This window comes from Betta splendens, chromosome 13 (genome assembly GCF_900634795.4).
Source record: "Betta splendens chromosome 13, fBetSpl5.4, whole genome shotgun sequence".
In the NCBI taxonomy this organism is placed as follows: domain Eukaryota; kingdom Metazoa; phylum Chordata; class Actinopteri; order Anabantiformes; family Osphronemidae; genus Betta; species Betta splendens.
This window is the reverse complement of record NC_040893.2, coordinates 4,417,566-4,436,880: the sequence shown is the minus strand read 5'-3', so window position 1 is coordinate 4,436,880 and position 19,315 is coordinate 4,417,566. Positions and strand designations below refer to the sequence as shown.

Sequence of the window (19,315 nt, the reverse complement as noted above, 5' to 3'; positions counted from 1 at the left end):
CAGTGGTTTTGTTTCATGTTGCATTTTCAACATTTTTGCATATTGACTCAGTCTCTTATCAACATATTTGCAAACAAAAATCTACAAATATTGAATCACAGTTTGCAATTTAAATGTTTTGATGAAACAAGGAGATAAAAGGTGAGAAATCAAGATGGAATTTTCTCCATCTCTTCCAAGTGTAACAGAAAAAATGTTATTTTCTTATCCTATACTGTTTTCATACAGTTTGTGCCTTGTTATGACTAGATTGAATGTTCCTATTGTAGGCAATTAACCTCTTATTAACTGATGCCATACATCAGTTTTATATATTTGACATTTCTCTTATTCTGCTCTATGGGTGTTTCTGCCTGACACTCCTGTAACTGGCTCCTATCTGGCTCCCCGACCTCAAGGCCGAGCAGCTGTGTCTCTGTCTCTTCACGTTTGTGCTCCTTCTTCTCAGATAGCGAGACTCCAGCAGTACAGACGAAACTAGAAAAACACTACATATTATGACTTCTGAGTGAGAGTATGCGACATTCCAACCTGCCATTCTGGCACACAAGACAGAAGCAACTTTTAGGGATTTTTGCATCACATCTTTATCTATGTTCTGATCTCCCAGCTGTTTTTTTGATTTGCTTTCCTCATTATCTTTTATTTTTCTTTGATATTACAATAAATTACACAAAAAACAACTCTCTCATTTGTTTCATCATTGGAAATTTTCACGAGACAAAGCATTGAGGCAGAAAGCAACCATCTTTGCATTTGTGCATTTTGAAAATACTTCATAGAACTCTTTTATATACAGGAGCATGTAATGCACAAAGATTATATCAGACTTCATTTCAGTTTCTGTTAAATCACAGTTTTTCCTCCTGAATATTTATGAAACTGAAAACTCTGATAGAATCAAAATATATAAGGAACTAACAATACTGAAACATACAGTATGATTCAACCTCAAGCTTTATTTAATATGCACACATGACTTTATTTGATGTTGTTTAGTGTCTGTATCATCATTTTCTGGCTCAAAAGGAAACTCCTCAGTCAGTCAGTCAGTCAGTGCTTTGCGTGTGACAGCACCAACCTTTATCCACATTCCACAGTAACAAAGACTTTTGGTCCACATTGTGATTTAGGTCATCACCATTTCAGTGCCTGTTTTGTGGCACTTGAAAGATGTCCAATTTCCTGGCTTAGCACAATCACCCCATGCCTGTTACCATGGTAAGTGGAGAAAGCTAGAACCTCTATGCGTGTTCCCAAAGTAAATCTCCATGCATTTCCTTGGGGTTGCGCTGATGGGAGCCTGGGAGGTAACTTGCGGTCATCTCGGTGTGCAGCACAGGGCTGCAGTTTACACACCCACACATTAACCCCCTCCTCTGACTCAGCGGTTCAGAAATCTAGAGAGGTTAATTCCAATGACTCCTCCCAGAGTCTACATTCATCGTATTAATTTTCATACGATACGAGCTTCTCCTTAAAAGTGGGGGGGCTGGACGAAAGCGCCGGGAAACGAGGAGCTGTCTCCGTTACGCGTGGTGCTGAAAGTGCCGCTCGCCGCATCATGTGGTCGGTCTTCTTTGTCTTTCTGTCTTATCTGGACAGAAACTTTGTCAAAGCCGACTTCCTCAGTCGCGCTTTAGACGTGGAGAAGCAGAGCAAAGAGATGATTTCCATGCTCAACGGCACGTTTTGCGCAAAAATGTCAGCTTTGGGGGAGAATTTCTTTTACCAAGTGTCAGATGGTACCGAATTGGTGCGCTCGGTGGTCAGCCCAGACCAGAATCTCGTGGACTGCTCCATCACGGCGCATCAAATGCATGTGAAGTCGTTCGTGCATGAGTGCAGGTTATGGCGGAAAGGCGAGAGAGCCGGCTGGCAGTTGGAGACGCGCTTTGCGCAAAAGGATGAAGCCAAGATGATGTGCCAAGAGTTTAAAAAGAGTTCGGGGCGCGGTGGTGTGGTACAAAAGGACGAGCCAAATGAGTCGACGCTGCAGGACGAGGCTCGGAAACGGTCTAAGAGAGGCTTCACATATCCCGGGACCGTGTGGTGTGGACTTGGTAATATGGCAGATGACTATGACCAGCTGGGTAGGTTATATGATTTATGTACTTGTAAACAGATGTCTTTGATGGCTTTGTGCAAATTACGCGATTCAATATGTGCGACCTCGTGTTTGCAGGAGACTTTGCGGAGACCGACAGCTGCTGCCGCATCCACGACCACTGTCCTCACGTCATCCACGCCTTCTCCTCTCATTATGGGTACACGAACTTGAAATGGCACTCCATCTGTCACTGCGACTGCGACAATGCGTGAGTGAGACCCGTGCAAATACAATCAGCGTGTGTCACAATGGAAACGCGAAAAAACGACGTAACACTGCGCGAGCTCGGGTTTAATGTGAAGTCAAGACAGATAACCGTGTCACAAATAATTGCAGATATAAAGACTTGTAAAATGAGAAATAAATTCATGTATCATGTATTCAAGTATCATCAATGAAACATCACTGATAAGGTTCTTAGGTTAAGTGAACTGAAATAACTGAAGCATTTATTTCAATTAGCAGGTTTTATTATAAGTCACATTTGTTTTATGTTATAGTTTCTGTATTATTAAATTGTTTGTATGAGTTCAGCTTTTTTTGAAGGCTGATTTGTTTGTAAAAGTATCAGGAGAACCACCTGCTAAATTAGTTGGAATTAATGCTGTTATGATGTAGGATTTAACACCAACTTGTTTAAACTAGTTTTACAGCTACTTGGTCTTCATGGTGTGTGAACTAAACTTCTCTACCTCCTACAACTTGTCATGACCTGCCCCGTAACAGCAAAGTTAACACTGTTGCACCTAGTTTGGTTTTGTAAAATTAATTCTAGTGAGATTTCAATCTACAACAGACCATTTTCAAAAGGCCTGTTATAAGTGATCATTCTGACCCTAACCCTGCAACACTGAATGATTTCTGAAAAGTCTGTTTTTCTCTGTGCAGCTTAAAGGACTGTCTGAGGAAAGTCAACGACACATCTTCTAGAGTTGTCGGTCAGGCGTTCTTCAACGTTATCGGTGTGTCTTGCTTCGACTTTGTCTATGAAGAGCAGTGTGCAGAGCGGCATTGGTATGGCTGGTGAGTAATACCCTACTCTGGTGTTAAATTTTTAAGCAGCTTAGCAGTCGACTGAGCTGCATTATTCTCTGAAACCACTACACAAAACCTCCCTCACTCCCTCTCTCCTTCGAAGGTGTAAGCGATATGAGAAGCTCCCTATTGCCGTGGTGAAAGAGGCCGCGCCATACGACTTTGGTGGGATTGATGTCATCGATGAGCTGACTGTGGCTCCTCCCAGGAGGAAGGATTTCAAGAAGAGCCAAGAGGAGGGGAAACCGGAGAGCGCGACTCCATCCACGCTGTCAGGACCCAAAGAGCCTTCACTCACTAACGTCGTCACAGCTGCAGAGGACTTCATCAAGGTGCTCGCCACTGTCTCCACCTCGCAAAGTTCCAACACCGACTCTGACAAAGGCGAGACGCAAAGTTCAGAGAAGAAAAAGAAGAAGAACACCGGAAAGAAGAAGAAAACCACCAAAAAGCAAAAAAGAAAAGAGATGCTGAGGAAGAGAAAACAGAAATCTGAGGTGAGTGTGAGAGTTGAAGTGGGAGCTGCAGTTTCACCCTCTGGCAACAAAACCAAAGGGGTCGTCGCTCTAAGCAACTTCATTATTGAGTCACACAAACACAATCAGTCAAGTAGAAATATGTACAGAGCTGAAGAGAGCAGGTATGACCTTGGAAGAGAAGAGGAACCTTCCAACAAAGTCATGAAAGATGAACCGGCAATGCTTTCTGTTACGCCAAGGGTTCAAAATGAGCCAGCAAAGTCGGACAGTGCTGCATCGTCTACATCAACACGTATGCTGGGCGGTGATGCATATAAAGCCAAAAACAGAAGACTGAGTAAGAAAAGGCGAAGAAAGAACGAGTCACAGGACGCAAACACAACGGAAAACTTAAGTGGCATTAATGTTCCTGCCATCATTCCCATCACCACAACCACACAGGCCCCACAAAAAAACTCAGGAAGCAACACTAAGAAGCAGCCTGTCCTCAGCGCTGCGAGCAAACCGGTTGTAACGCTCAAAGTCAAACAAGACAGGTCAATGGAGAGGGAAGATGGAGAGCAACGGAGGAAAATGAGGAAAGACAGCTCAGGTTCTCCCATTGTTTCTACTGGCCTCAAAAATTCCTCTGCAGAAAGTGTGAACACGATCCCTCCCACCAGGGCTCCCACAGTGGCCTGGGTTTCCCACAGGCGGGAGGTTTGTGGAGGCCGGTCGAACCTTTGCGTCGGTGTTTTAAAAAGGCAAAGGATGAGGAACAGGAGGAGGAAACCCGCCTTACCTTTTTCCGATGAAAATCAACCTTTGCAGAACAACAGCAGCGACCGTGAGAATGCGCTCCTTAGTCCCACGGGCGCCGCGCTGAACAGTTTGGCAGATGATGCTGCAACTAGCAGGTTCACAGAAAACTCTGGAACTCTTAATGAACAGAGGCTTTTGAGCACAGCTGCCTCCAGTGTGACCACAAAGCAACACATGCACACCATCAGAAAACAGAGGAGGCCGAGAAAGAAGGCCGAACCCGCCGCTCTCAGCAGCACCGAAGAGCTTCATATGCACAGACCTGGCAGGTCGTACATGGCCACCACAGGATCTCCTGCCATGAGTCCAGTTCAGTTCACTAGCAAGAACAAAGGCACAGTTCACTAGGACGAAGCGACAACTAGGACGTGGTGTAGTAGCACAACACAAGGCTTAATGGAAGGTCAACGACAGAATTAAAAACAGAAGTAACATCTTCACTTTTTAACTCAATAAAATCCTATTAACCCTCATGCTGTGAGAATCACCTTTTGTCAAACCTTATTCTGCATGTCTCTAATAAAATTTGATTGTGAACGTATCTGACAGCTTCAGTTCAAATTTGTAACGGTAATTTTGTTTGTGACATATAAAGTGAAAGTAATTTGGGTTCTTGTTGCAAGCAGTAGAATCACATTCAATATACATATTAGCATTATACTCAAGATCCTCATCCAGCATCTAACAGAGAGGTTCAGTAAAACTGATCTAACATTAAATATCTTACAAACCTGCCACAGAAACCTCGTCAGCAAAATGCTTTGAGTGTTATTTCGTTACCAGGACTTTGCTCTTGGAGTTTGCCCCCATTGTGTGGTATAAGACAGGGTCACATTCCCCACATGGGGAGGCCTGTAACAGCCAGAGAAGAGGCTGAAATCCAGGTCAGCTGACTCTCACACAATGGCACATGGAAGGAGGAGGAATTTAGCCTGTAGAGTTCAACACTGAGACATTGAAATAGTTTTTCACATCTGACCAACAAGAAATGCAGCTGTTTTGAAAGGACCTTTGCAAATAATATGACATTTTAAATAGATAGATACTGTATCTTGAGTTTACCAGATTATGTAACAGGATGGATCTGAGCATTTATAATAAATTCAATGAGCTTTTAGAGTTTGGATACTGTATATAGTTTAAAATAAATGAACTAACTTAAGTAATTTTTTTTTACAGATAAGATTTTATTTTTCTATTATTATTTAGTGGTTAGACCAATATTACACCTTTGTTGAGAATAATGCTGCAAACACAACAACAAACAGCCAAATAGGTTTTATTAAGCTATTCAATTGTTCATTATAAAATCATATGCAATCAATCAAACTTTATGTACAGCACATAGTGCCAAAGAGTAGCAACGGTGACAGTGTTGACCAAAAGGTAGTAAAACAATAACTCAATTAACACAAACTGCCGCAAGCTGATTATGAATGCATCATATCCCGCTGAAGGAAGTGTTAAAAAGGTGAATTTTCAGCTTTGATTTAAAAACAGTGAGTTCAGAGGTTGACCTGATCTCCACAGTTGTGGGGCCAAGACACAAGAAGCACCGTCTGCCCAGTTTTGGGCTTGGGGAAACAAAATAAAGCGTGATTCACTGAACTCAGTCATTGTGGTGGAGCGTATAAATGAATCAAACTGCACAAAGGTCATTGAAATCAACTGGCAGCCAGTGGAAGGACCAACGCACACTAATGTCACAGAATTTTCTACATTAGGTCAGGTATTTTAAACATATTTTCATATTTAAGTCTATCTGGAATCTATCATAAATCTGGAAATCTAAAAGTCAGAAGCTTAAGACTTAACCTGCTTACTCTAATTTAAAGACCAGAGGTACAGAGGTTCCCTCTCAGTCCTGCTGAGCAAGGTCACATTCCCCACACACTGAAGTGCTAACTTTGCATGCTGCATTCTACGCTGGCTAATCAAAGTCCATCACGTCTGACACAGGTTACGTGCTATAGCTGACATGTTGAGGGCAGATTATAACATCAGATTATGGTCTGTATCTGACAAATGGAAGGAACAATGCCAATTTTCATGGTACATCCTAAGTCCACCCTGTTTTGGACGAGACCCAAACATTCTAAGCAGCTTGGCTCTGTGGCACGACTAATGCAGTTGGATGTGTGCTGAGTCCATTTCTCACAGTGAAGAAGGAAAAAGTGGCGGAGGGTTTCCATAACCCCCCAGTTCATGACCCTTATGATTACGTAAAATACCTAAATAGCATTTAATAAAGTAAATGGAATGTATCCTGATTTATATGTTATATTAGACGTATACCTGATTCTGCAACTAGTGGTCTAAAAAGTTAGATTACTTTTAGTTTTGCATAGAACCTGTGATTCATTCACAGAACAAAGTTCATAAAACCAGACTGGCATGTTGATGATGTTCCTATCAGAGAAATCACAGTGCTCAATCTCACAAATGTAAAGTTTTGATAGATTCCACAGATTTATAGGCCACCGTCCAGTGGAACAGCTCTCAACACTCGTTTTACCTGTTTCTAGTGAAATTTTTAACCCGCCCTTTCGCGAACAAACTATTTTACTGGCACTTGAGTTCCAAAGGGGCAATATGTATATTCATATTCATGTACAATGCCAAGGCAGTTGTCCTTACATATAGAATATCATTTATCATTATATTAACATATAACATCAAAATGGTCTGTCAACGGGCAGCTACATCCAAAGACCCACAGGTTCTGGGTGCAGACAGCATGACATGGAAGCTAAGAAGAAAGCCTTTATTGGTCATTATCACATACAACGTAACAACAAAATTTGTCTACTGCAGCTAGTGCAGCTAGCAGTAGCAGCTACTGTAGTGTGAACCGTCTTACTCAAGGACACAATTGTTGCTCTGGTGGCTGTTTGAACCTGAGACCTCCCGCCCCCCAATACAACTTTGCAGAGTTTTTAACCATCGTATTCTTTTCTACTATATTCCAAGAAATTATATTTTTTGATTTTTCCTGATATTTTCTGTTTATGTGAAAATTTGCAGGCAGGTAAGGTGGTTTCTTATTTATTATGTATTTGTAACTTAATACTGTGTGTGCCATAACATTGAGCCAAGCGTGCTTCCAAGCCCACCGTACAGTATATAAAGACTCTGTGTAGATTCATGCCCACTGACATGGTGGGGCTTGGCAGATTTCAGCTAATCTTAGCTGAGTAAGAAATGTAACAGGAAGTTCAGGCAGCAACACAGGTTTCCAGCAGGATCTTCTGCACATTTTAATTCAATTGTCTGTTTTAACTCTTGATGGATAACAGTCCACACTGAAATATACAGTAAACTGATAATGTATGGACAAGAATTGTTAAGCAATTTGTAGTGTAAAAGGTCTAAGAGCATTAGCTCAAATACAATACAAGCACCATGGTGTCTTATATACAGTAGGCTATAGTAAAATATGGGGGATCATAAAATGACTAATGTGAGAAGAAAGAGCATAAAGTGTTTGGTTTAGGTTCTCCAGTAGGCAGGGGGCAGACTGGACTGTTTTTCTCTAGTTTATTTCTGGGCCACAATTCTTGATTGACCTGTTGTGACCAGCAGTTGTGTATTGGTCTAGATTTGTTAATCTCCCAGTCAATTTCTGTTTCCTCTTTGCCACTAGGTTGTTTATCACGGTTAGATAGTTAGATAGTTAATCCTTAAGGTGATTATTGTTACCTACTGCTAGTGTCCACCTCAAGGGTTTCATCATATTTTGTTTTTCCTGTCTCGCACAAAGCTCTGGCTTTTAGATAATTAGGTTAGGCTTTAGAGCTTTTTTATTTAAATATTTAGTGTTAAATTAGGGTAAAATATTCAGGGAACATGTTTTACAGTAGGTTGGGCTTTTCTTGTCACCAAAAGGAAGCAGTGCCACCTTCACATGACTTTCATGTAATGCTGATGACCTCTAGTGGAGAAAACCTAAAGAAATAATTCAGACGTGGCACTTACGGTATGCTGCTCGCCAGGCATTGACTGTGTCCTGAATCAATGTAGCCTGTAGTAGTAGTAAATGTACTAGTTCTGTAGTATATTAGTAGTTTTGGGCAAAAATTTCTAGGTTTCTATTCCAAAATTAAACCTGCAGATGGAGTTAAATTAAGATTAATGCATAAAGGAGGCTTTTAAAACGTCCTGCTGTATGTTCATACACGAAAGATGTGTTTAAAATGGTAAAAATTACTGAAAGTTCACCTGCTGCCTAGAGTATAATGTGTTTCTATGCACAAAATAAAGTTAACTCTTAACTAAATATTTAATATTATTATAATATACTGTACAGGGTAAAAGGGACCTCATCTCCATCCATCCATTTTCTTAACCGCTTACTCCCTAGTGCGGGGTCACGGGGGTGCTGGAGCCTATCTCAGCTGGCTACGGGCGAGAGGCAGGGTACACCCTGGACAGGTCGCCAGTCCATCGCAGGGCAACACATAGACAGACAACGATTCACACACACACTCACACCTACGGGCAATGGAGAGAAGCCAATCAACCTAATGCACGTCTTTGGACTGTTTGGACTGGAGGACTGGAGGAAGCCAGAGAACCCGGAGAGAACCCACGCAAACACGGGGAGAACGTGCAAACTCCACACAGAAAGGCACCAGGGCCGCCTCCGGGAATGGAACCCAGAACCTTGCTGTGAGGCGACAGTGCTACCCACCGCACCACCGTACCGCCCGGACCTCATCTCACCAAAGCAAAACAATATTTAAACAATTTTTTGAAACATGAGGGCCCTGCCCAAGACATACCAGTACAATTATTACTAGCAATCGTTGAAGCGGCCATGTTCCTGTACGAACTTTTTGTCATTTAGATAAGTTACAGTACTGATAAGATACAGTACAACAATCAGTGTGTGACATGACTTCTGACCTGAAGCTCTTATCTACAAGACAGATAATATGGTAAACACACGCAACATAAATGTCTACATGTAGCAATAAACCTATAAAGACAGAGAGTTATAGCGATACAAGCATGACAGTATCGGAAATATTGAGATGATGTACTGAAGTGATTTAGACTGTAATAAAATGGCTGGTCAACATCACTGATCCTCCAACAATCTGTGAAGAGCTTCATCTCCAAAGATTCCATTCTGTTCTCGCTCATCCTTTCTCAGCCATAATAAAATTCAGCAAAGACAATATTTCTGGATGGTATTTTAATGTAAATGATTGTAAATGATTTTCTTCTTTGTAGTGCCAACAAATTTTATTTAGTGTATAACAATAATAATTTTTCCGTTCCAGAATGATCACATTTATGAAGTAGTGTGCGTCGTCACCTAAGGCATTGTTAAGACACCTGCTCCACAGGACGCATCTGAATGTCTCCAATCTAAAAGAGAAGCATGGAGGTATTTTAACAACGAAAAAGCCCAAGTCATAAACATGACTGATAAGTACCTAGACAATACCTGCACATGAGGAGGGGCACTCAGGACGTATGTAACAGCATGTGCAACATCTATTGCTTGTAAAGGCTGGAAGACAAAGACACGTGTGTATACATTTATGTTCTAGTAACCAACTGCACTATAGAAGCGGCAGCATGCTGTGCAGCACTGTAGGTACTGTACCTTAAGGCTAGTGTAGGTAGCAGCAGCCTTTTCAGGATCTGTAGGGTTAAAACGGTAAGAGAATTCCGTCTCCACTACGCCTGGAGAAATAGACTGTAAATGTAAATGGTAGAGTAGCATTAACACGTCATACTCTGAAACTGAATGACATGCATTTGTGTTTTCAGTAGCCAAACCGCCTCTCATTCACACAATCACACACTCATGGGCACAGTTGCTATGCATCTTAAGCTTACACACTGGAGACATGTCCCAAGCAGACTTTGGGACATGAGCGGGGAGGTGGGAATTAAATCAGTCCAGATAACTGCTGTGTGTAAGAGTGAACCCTACAGTGGCTCTGATGTGAGTCCTGGCTTCACGCAGCTCCTGTCTCAGCCCCTCTGTCAGAGCAGTCACCGCGTACTTGGTGGCCGTGTAGAAATGTATGTTGGAAATAGGAACAATTCGATGTCCACACATGCTGTAACAAAGGAGATTGAGATTTATTAAAATGACCAATATTAAAAGCCTTCAGTAATTAAACAGTTAAACAAAGGTACCAGTAAAGTACCAGGTAAAGGTGCAGTAAGGACGATGTCAAGATTTTAAATCGAGAGCTTAAAAAAGACAACAGGAAATGTTGAAAACATTACTTTTACATATATAATTATTGCAAGTGAAGTCAACAAGCATGACTATTATCATTCCATGATCAAGTAAAAAAAGAATACCTGTTGAGGTTTATGATGTGTCCATCGTCCACATTTCTTTCTTTCATTGATTGATACGCTTCACGTGTGCATATACTCAGTGCTAGAACGTTCACCTGTAGAACAGCAAAATGAAAGGATTCTTTTAATTCTGGCTATTAGAGCTTCTGGATACAAGCCTCTGTACAGCCAAGCTGGTTGGAAACACCTCCATAGTGATAAAAGTTATAAAACAATCATTTTTTGAGTTTGACATTATTAATTCTAACTTTGTTCAATTGACCCATTCCAGGCACGTAGCAGCACCAGGGGAGCAAGTGCCTTGCTCGAGGACACACCTGGTGCCTGGATCGAATTGAGGAGCTTCTGCTTTTTAAGCTGATGCTCTACTTATTGAGCGGAAATGTGGCTTGATTCATAATAATCAGTGAGTATACGGAGTGATACATGCTTTGATTCTATTATTACTATTAGGTTAATGCAATGCAAATAGATCGCATCTAGAGAGAGAAAAAATTCCTGCTTGTTAAAAAGACTTTTTTAAAACAGGTTTGTAGGGTTTTGGATTTATTTGCTAATACATGTGGTAAATGCTAATAAATGTGGTAAATGCTAATAAATGTGGTAAATTTCTAGCTAACCAATTAAAAAATAATAAAGAGAAACAAATCATCCATTCAATAACTAATAAGGTAGGCAACATTACTCGTGATCCCCATGAAATAAATGATACCTTTAAAAACTTTTACCAAGAGTTATATACGTCCCAAATAGATCCACCCACCTCAGCCATAGAGGCGTTTCTGAATAAACTAGAACTGCCAAAGCTAAATGAAGAACAATCTACAACTCTAGACTCATTGTTATCTTTGGCAGAACTACATGAAGCTCTGCAGGAGATGCCCAATAAAAAAGCTCCAGGACCAGATGGATTCCCAACTGAATTTGAAGAGTTCTGGTCCATGCTGGCACCCAGCTTTTACAAAATGTTAGCTGAAATTAAACAACAACATTCATTACCCACAAATATGAATTCTGCCTTCATAAGCCTGCTCCAAAAACCAGGAAAAGACCCTACACTCCCATCGAGTTATAGACCAATTTCACTAATAAATGTAGATCTAAAAATAGTGTGTAAAGCACTTGCTAGAAGATTATAAAAAATCACTCCATATATAATTCACTCTGATCAAACAGGCTTCATTAAAGGTAGACAGTCAACAAACAATATGAACAGACTAATTAATTTAATTGATTATGTCACCATCCATAAACTAGAGTCAGCCATCGTCTCCTTAGATGCAGAAAAAGCTTTCGATAGAGTAAACTGGAAGTTTCTTTTAGCCACCCTGCACAAATTCGGCATTGGGGAAACATTCATAGACTGGATCCAAATATTATACAACTCAGCAAACGCTGCAGTCAGAACAAACAACCAGATCTCACCAAGGTTTAATCTGCATAGAGGGACAAGACAGGGCTGCCCACTGTCCCCATCACTATTTGCAATATTTATTGAACCTCTAGCCGCAGCAATAAGACAGCATGAAGGAATTACTGGAATATCGACCAAATCAGTAAATCATAAAATAAGTTTATATGCGGACGATGTGTTACTGTTTCTCCTGGAGCCACAGACGTCTCTTCCCACAACTATCAGCCTCATAGATGAATTTTCAGGACTTTCAGAGTACTCTATTAACTGGACCAAATCTATAGTGCTACCACTTAACCTTAAGGTGACTAACATCTCCTCTACCACACTCCATTCAGGGAACATTAAATACTTGGGCATTGAATTGTCGTCTAGGCTATCAGAGCTTAATAGAAGCCAACCTCAAAACATGGCAGTCCTTACCCATTTCACTTATGGGAAGAATTGCCACCATAAAAATGATGATCCTGCCAAAAATTAATTACATATTCTCAATGATTCCAACTCAGCCAGCCCAGGCGTGGTTCAAGACATTAGACTCCTACATCTCACAGTTTTTGTGGAAAACCAAGCCACCACAAATTAGTTTAAAAACTCTTCAAAAATCCAGACGCTGCGGCGGCCTAGAACTACCTAACTTCCACCACTATTTTCTTGCCTAGACTGAACCATGTCCACAAATGGATAAAACCCATGCCAGCAGACTCCTCCTGGATAGACATTGAACAAACATTTTGTGAAAATAATAAAGTTGCAGATCTGCCCTTTATCAGCACCAAAATCAAACATCATAGTTGTTACCAGAACATTAGCATAAAAGCATCTCTGCAAGCCTGGTGGGGGTTTCTTAAAATTAATGGGTCTTCGCTTACTCTTTGCCAAAACACACCTCTCTGGAACAATCCAGACATCATACAAAACAAAAAGGCAATACACTTTCCAACTTGGCATATCAAAGGGATAACACATCTGAAACATGTTTTCACAAGAGACAAGTTTACCTCTTTTGAAGAACTAGTGTCTCACTATGAAATCACTAGTGCCAATTTCTTAGAATACCAACAACTAAAGTCAATACTTAATGCAAAAAGTAAGAATACTGCCATCCACATGCAACCACCACCAGTAATAGAGCGATTTATTGATATATCAGGGAAAAGGACAGTATCCAAAATCTATATCTTAATTTCCAATGTAGACCAGACAGTGAGCCTTCCGATCTCTAAATGGGAAGCTGATCTCAATATCACCACTAATTACACGTTCTGGAATAACATATGTTCTAATTTATTCAGAATGACAAAAAATACAAATTTACAACTAATAAAATACAAAATTCTTCATAGAACTCACTATACAGGACAAAGGATGTTCCAAATGGGTCTCACAAACTCAAATATTTGCCCTCACTGTACAGATAACACAGCAGATAGATTCCTACATGCATTCTGGTCATGTTCACCTGTGCAGCAATTTTGGCAAAGAGTATGTGAACACCTGTCAACCCAGTTAAGCTGTCCAATCCCAGCAGCCCCTGCACTTTGTCTTCTAGGAGATCTAAGTGGGCTTGATCTAGAGACAAACTCATCACACACACTTCTTTCTGCCCTCTGTGTCGCAAAGAAAATCATCCTCATGAACTGGAAAACTAAAAAAAAATTAAGCATTACTCAATACCTGAACAGCTTGTTAGATTATACCACCTTGGACACATTGTCTGCTTCATCAAATCAATGACCAAAAACTATACTCTGATTGATTCCATTTCCAGGTAAGGATGCGTGGGGCTCGGGTTCTGCGTCATGTCTGGCACAGTGGTGGAGGGGTGACTGGTGGTTGGGGGTGCCTGCCTACCTAAGGGACCGGGACAACGGGACTGGTGGATTCTGGGCTGGCCGCATGGGTCCCCTGCGGCGGGGGTGTGGTGACTGCTGAGACCGGCGGCCCTGTGCCGGGGTGGGACCATTTTGAGGGATGGCGTGTGCCTGTCTCCGGGGAGCCGGAGGCGGGCCTCCCTGCCGGTGTGCTAGGGCGGACCTGGGGGTGGAGACCTGGGTGACCTGCGTCCGGGGGACTCCCTCTGGGGGTGCCTGCCTGTGCCCGGAGGGGTGTCTCTCCCCTGGGGCGCTTCCAAGTGGGATGCTCTGCAGTTTTAATTGCATTAGTCATACACACTTGTCCAGGAATCTGGGGGCTCCTTCCGGGGGGGCCAGTAGACGGAGCCTTCCCATTGATGGCTCTGTCTGCTGGACCCCCCGGAGAATTGGGTATCTCCCAAAGTTCCTCATACTTAGCTACATACACATACATTTAGGGCCGGGGGTGGGCTCTTTCACTGGGGCCTGGGGCTGAGGCCAGTTGTGGCCTCGGCCACTGGCCCTGATGGAGAGATCACCACCCAGTTGTAACTGCAAAAAGACATTTAGGGCGAGGGGGGGCACTGTCCGGGGGACACACCGTCAGCCAGCGGTTGTGCTCCTGGAGGTGTCACCCACCTTCAGTGCACTTTAGTTCCACACACTCACGTCCAAGCTGGGTTGCAGGGTTCTGGGGGACCTTTTTCTGCTGCCCTCTGCCTCCCCTGGGTTGGGGGGGTTGGTCGGGGCTTGGGAGGAGCTGCGGTCCCTGCCTGGGGCCACATGGACGGCAGGCCGGAGACCTACCCTCCCCACGAATGTGATCAAGCGAATGGTGTGGGTGCGAGAATGTATCTGAGAGCGCATTGGTTCACGTATGATTGATTAGTTTGTTGTGAGAGAGTCTATGGTGTGTGTGTGTGTTGATGTGATGATGTGTGTTGCACATGTGGTTGGGTGTATGCGTCTGTGTTTGTGTGAGTTGGTATGCGTGTGGTGCGGTTGAAGTGTGGGGGGTCCGGTTTTTTGCCCGGGGTACGATGATCGTCTGCCTGGGTGGTCTCTTTTCTACCGACCCCACCAATTGCTGGCCTTGTGCTGCAGGCCGCTGTAGCGCCAGGGGATGAGGTCGGGCCGATGGGGTAGGCCCCGCTCCGCCCATGTGGGGGTGGTGGGCTGGGGGCGGGCCCCACTCTGGGCGCGGGGGCATCTTCTGGCGGGCTCCCTATGGACCGTGGGTCCTCGGGCTCTACTCTTTCAGGCCGACCCTCCCGCCGGGGGGAGTGTTTGCCCCTGGTTCTCATGGGGCGGACAGCGTTGACCCCCGGTGGCCCACTCTGGCCTCGGGTGCTGTCTCTGTGGCTGCTGCAGCTCTGCCTGGGGGGCGCTGTGTGGGCGGCTTGGGTTGCAACACCTGCCCTCCTGGAACTGAAGGTGTGTGGGCTCCCTGGCTGCTGGGATTCCTTCCTCTGCTTGCTGGATGGGCGTAGTGGCGGAGCCCCTCACATCACCCTGGCTTCCACAAGTGGCATTGTTCATGCACCAACGTCTGCCTCACCCTTTGGGTGAATAATGTTAAGCTACAGCCTTACTAACCTTGTAGTGGGACACTTTCCAAATCGTGTGAATATGGAATTTGTGGTGTTGTATGTCATGACTTTTATTAAGTAGTATGGGATATGTATAATAATGCACATATGTATGTATATTGTATGTATATGTTTGAATTAGTATGTGCACATACCTTAGCACTATTATTGGTATTAGTATTAATCTCCAAGGTAAACCACAGTACAAAAATTGTTTAGTTATGAATGTGTTAGCCTAAGGTACATCCCTGCTTCTTATTTATTTATTTATTTTTATTTTTTTATTTTTTTGCTCCGATTGTTTACTTAACAGATTTGCTTGGTTTCAGCAGCTGGTTGCACCCCTTACCCCCCCCCCCCCCCCCCCCCCCCCCACCCTCCCGCATACACACCCTAAAGCAGAAACCTAACCTGTCCACCAACACAGCAACATCACACACATTTTGGATTAGCTAAATAAACCATTAAATAAACCATAAATCAGGAAGAGTATATATATTCTATATATACTCTTCTTGTTAAAGCAAAGCTGTCCATCACAATGTGGCATTCAGCGTAATATATGCTGCTTGCTAAACTGCTGGACAGAACAAACAAAAAAAAAAAAACAGGTTTGTAGGGTGATGACCAGACTTCAACAGAAGACATTCAGTGACTTACAGTAGAGTAACAATACTTACGTCCAGCATGTTCTTCCATCCACTGGTTTTGCCACTTAAGAGTGGCTCCGGATGAGCCAAGCCAGCGTTGTTGATGCACACATCCACCCCATTGTGCTGTTCTTTGATGGCGGCAAACATGGATAGGATCTCGTCCACATTGCTCAAATCACATTTGAATGGCACAAAAATGCCACTGTAGCCTGCGCTTTGACACTCGGCAGCCAGTTTCTGAATCAATCAAACAAAACAAACAAACTTATGTCAGTTGATCAACTTTTAGCAAGTTTTGCTAATAATTATATTTTGTTCACACAATGGATGCCAGCTGTCAATGAGACAGACTTGACACTTTTTTTTAATCATACATGGAATTTTTGGATTTTTTATACAAATTACAAACAAAGTGATTCAAACAAAAAATAACAAAATAATAAATTAAATAATAGGAATATAAACCCTGTACAACAATAAGGAGTAGCATTTTTTTGTTTGTTTTATTTTTAGAAACTTCTGAGAGCTGCTTCTGCAGTAAACCACGCCCCAAAAACTCTGTATATTGACAAATGAATTATATGTTATCTTGTGTCATATGAAAAGTTGTCAGTAGACAACTTTAAAAACAATATAAAACAAATCATAATCATCACTGGCAAATCTCTAGTTGCCAGTTATTGAAGTAATGACAAACGTTTGTTAAATAGCTGAAGTGCTTTTCCTCAAAACAGGTTTTGTTGAGACGCGAAAGCTACAGTAATATTACGCACATAGGCAACAGGTAGTGTATCATTCAATCACCATACAGTAGGTCAAGAAGTTTAATGTGCTTCACTTTTTGTTTGTTTTGACAACAAACCTGCAACTTGTCCAAGTCTCTGGCGCAGCCCACCACCTTCATACCGCACCGGACCAACTCTTTGGCCACGGCCGCTCCGATGCCGACCGAGGCGCCGGTTACCAGAGCTACTCTGCCCTTCCAGCGCTCCATCGCAAATTAAAATCAATTGTGTCAGAAAAAGAACGATATTATTGATAGCAGAGCCGCAGCGGAGGACATGCAGCCGTTAAAAACAAGTCTGCAGGAACTGACTTCAACTGCCACTCCAACCAGATTTTCAGGTGTCTGTCTTCACTGGCAGGACTCCAAAAACAAGGACGCTAACAAATCAGCCGTAGTGGTTTAACTGGTTTTCAAGTCTCAGATCAGTGCAGGGTTCTACTCATCGTTAACAGCACTGACTTCATTAAATGTGGACATACAGTATAATGCTATCTCTACAGATATGAAGTAGGACAATTATTTATTTTCCACAAAAAGTAAAAATAAGAAAGTTCATTTTTAATTAATCAAAATAATAATACCAAAACGTGTTCTAATCAGGCAAAGTAGGCCGCAGCACACTACTGCAACTCTTCACACCAACACTACACATGAGCAAACAGATGTACTGTAAATGTGCAAAAGTGTCATTTCTCATGCTTTAGTAAGGGGGCAGACAGGCTGTTCTTACGGGATTCACTGGTGCAACAGACAATGATGAACTACTGTACGAATGTAGTTCATTGGTGACTGTTTTATAGCACAGCAAGAAAAATTACCCCTATAAATAAAGTCATTTCTCCGTTGTATGAGTGTTATACTGTATACTTATAGCTACTAAGTACACACTACCTATCCCCAGTCCCACGTTTCACAAAATATACAAACAAGACAATAAAAATTACACTGCATATTTTAAGATCTGTTCGGACAGTATAAAAAATGATGATGAAAAATCATCTTCATACTCTCATTTTACTCATACTACAATTTTATTGTAGGTGCAAATAAACGTGCAACAGAAAATTCGCCACTGAAGGAACAGAGCAGCAAAGCATTTTTATTGCATGTGATTTATGTTTTACAATGGCAGACAGTGTTCTTGACTTTATTTAACCTTTGCCCTTTTTCTCCCCTTTGTCTCAGTTCAGCCTGTTGATGACCTTTAAGGCCCTAAGCCTATTTTATGGAAAATGGGTATGGGTACATTGAAATGAGTTTATCTCTGCAACCACAATGTTTTTTTGAATGCTATTAATGTCAAGTGCTCCAAAAACAAATAATAAAATACAAATCATGGTTTTTTGGTTATACATATCTACTAAATATATGACTGTTCAAATATGTCACTCATCTCCTCCTAGTGGCAAGTGGCAGATAAATTGCTCAGTATTTTTCCACAGTGACTAGCCATCTTGTCAAGGGAAGTGTCATTTGACTTGTTAGAAGCTATTCTGTTGGCCTAACACCAGCAGCATAGCCTGTCAAAATTGATCAAACATTGTTGCAATGTTAAGAATAAAGCAGGTGCTGTTTTTAATTCAGTATCAAGGTTGGTACAGTACCAAGTACCAACGTTGGTATTGCGGGGCCCAAAAATTTAATGTGTACTGTGTGTGCTCTTTACTGTACATGCTCCCCTTATTTATGTGGTGTTGTCACAGTCTAGATCATTTAGTCACTGTAATTACTCATTTCCGGTTTTATTTTGTCACCACTTCCTGTCGCAGTCATTGTTAGTTTCAGTCAGCCTTGCTCCCGGTTCTAATCTACTCACCTGTCTGTCATTTAGTCATCACCATTTAGTATTTAAGCACCACCTCTAAGCCCAGCACCTTGCCAGATTGTCTTTTGTGTCCTTGCTAGCAATCCAGCGTTAACTCACATATTGTCTCGTTACCGATCCTGTTTTCCTGAGCTTGCTTTCCGCCTCACCCGTGATACCGCCTTGCCGTAAGTCCAACCGAAGCCTGTCTTTTGACCACCGTTTGCCAGATCCTTGCCTGTACTGAAACCCGCCGTCTTTGTGTACCGACCCTTGCCTGCCTGACCACGAGCTCGAATAAACCCTGTTGTTCACTGAGCCTTGTCTCACGCTGTGCGTGTGGGTCCGCTACCTAGAGCGCCGTGACAGTACAATCTGGCCAGACTCGGACCCAGCCGGCGTCTTGCATCTGTTTAAGGTCTGCAAGGGATTTTTTGTTATTGTGTACTTGGACAACGCA

General features: G+C 42.4%; 2 protein-coding genes across 2 annotated transcripts; one reads left to right on the top strand and one right to left on the bottom strand.

Annotated features, from left to right (window-relative positions):
• The first annotated feature begins 1,473 nt into the window (after nt 1–1,473).
• Nucleotides 1,474–4,957, top strand: proca1 (protein interacting with cyclin A1). The gene is made up of 4 exons (XM_029172535.3): nt 1,474–2,093; nt 2,186–2,318; nt 2,999–3,133; nt 3,249–4,957. Exons 1-4 carry the CDS (start codon nt 1,565–1,567, stop codon nt 4,771–4,773), a joined length of 2,322 nt encoding a protein of 773 aa, XP_029028368.1. The 5' UTR covers nt 1,474–1,564; the 3' UTR covers nt 4,774–4,957.
• A 4,688-nt stretch (nt 4,958–9,645) lies between these two features.
• On the bottom strand, nt 9,646–17,401 carry LOC114868694 (dehydrogenase/reductase SDR family member 11-like). Its single transcript, XM_029172496.3, has 7 exons — nt 17,127–17,401; nt 16,292–16,501; nt 10,753–10,847; nt 10,373–10,502; nt 10,040–10,132; nt 9,878–9,943; nt 9,646–9,798 (listed from the first exon to the last, which is right to left on the bottom strand). Exons 1-7 carry the CDS (start codon nt 17,256–17,258, stop codon nt 9,757–9,759), a joined length of 768 nt encoding a protein of 255 aa, XP_029028329.1. The 5' UTR covers nt 17,259–17,401; the 3' UTR covers nt 9,646–9,756.
• Nucleotides 17,402–19,315: the final 1,914 nt, after the last annotated feature.

What these genes read in the sequence shown, in the direction of transcription:
- proca1 (XM_029172535.3), top strand. Translation starts at nt 1,565, where the DNA reads ATGTGGTCGGTCTTCTTTGTCTTTCTGTCTTATCTGGACAGAAACTTT. An exon ending in AGATGACTATGACCAGCTGG is followed by an intron (nt 2,094 to 2,185) that starts GTAGGTTATATG and finishes TCGTGTTTGCAG; the next exon opens with GAGACTTTGCGGAGACCGAC. An exon ending in CACTGCGACTGCGACAATGC is followed by an intron (nt 2,319 to 2,998) that starts GTGAGTGAGACC and finishes TTCTCTGTGCAG; the next exon opens with CTTAAAGGACTGTCTGAGGA.
- LOC114868694 (XM_029172496.3), bottom strand. Translation starts at nt 17,258, where the DNA reads ATGGAGCGCTGGAAGGGCAGAGTAGCTCTGGTAACCGGCGCCTCGGTC. An exon ending in GATGGAAGAACATGCTGGAC is followed by an intron (nt 10,848 to 16,291) that starts GTAAGTATTGTT and finishes GCTGTTCTACAG; the next exon opens with GTGAACGTTCTAGCACTGAG. An exon ending in CACATCATAAACCTCAACAG is followed by an intron (nt 10,503 to 10,752) that starts GTATTCTTTTTT and finishes CCTTTGTTACAG; the next exon opens with CATGTGTGGACATCGAATTG.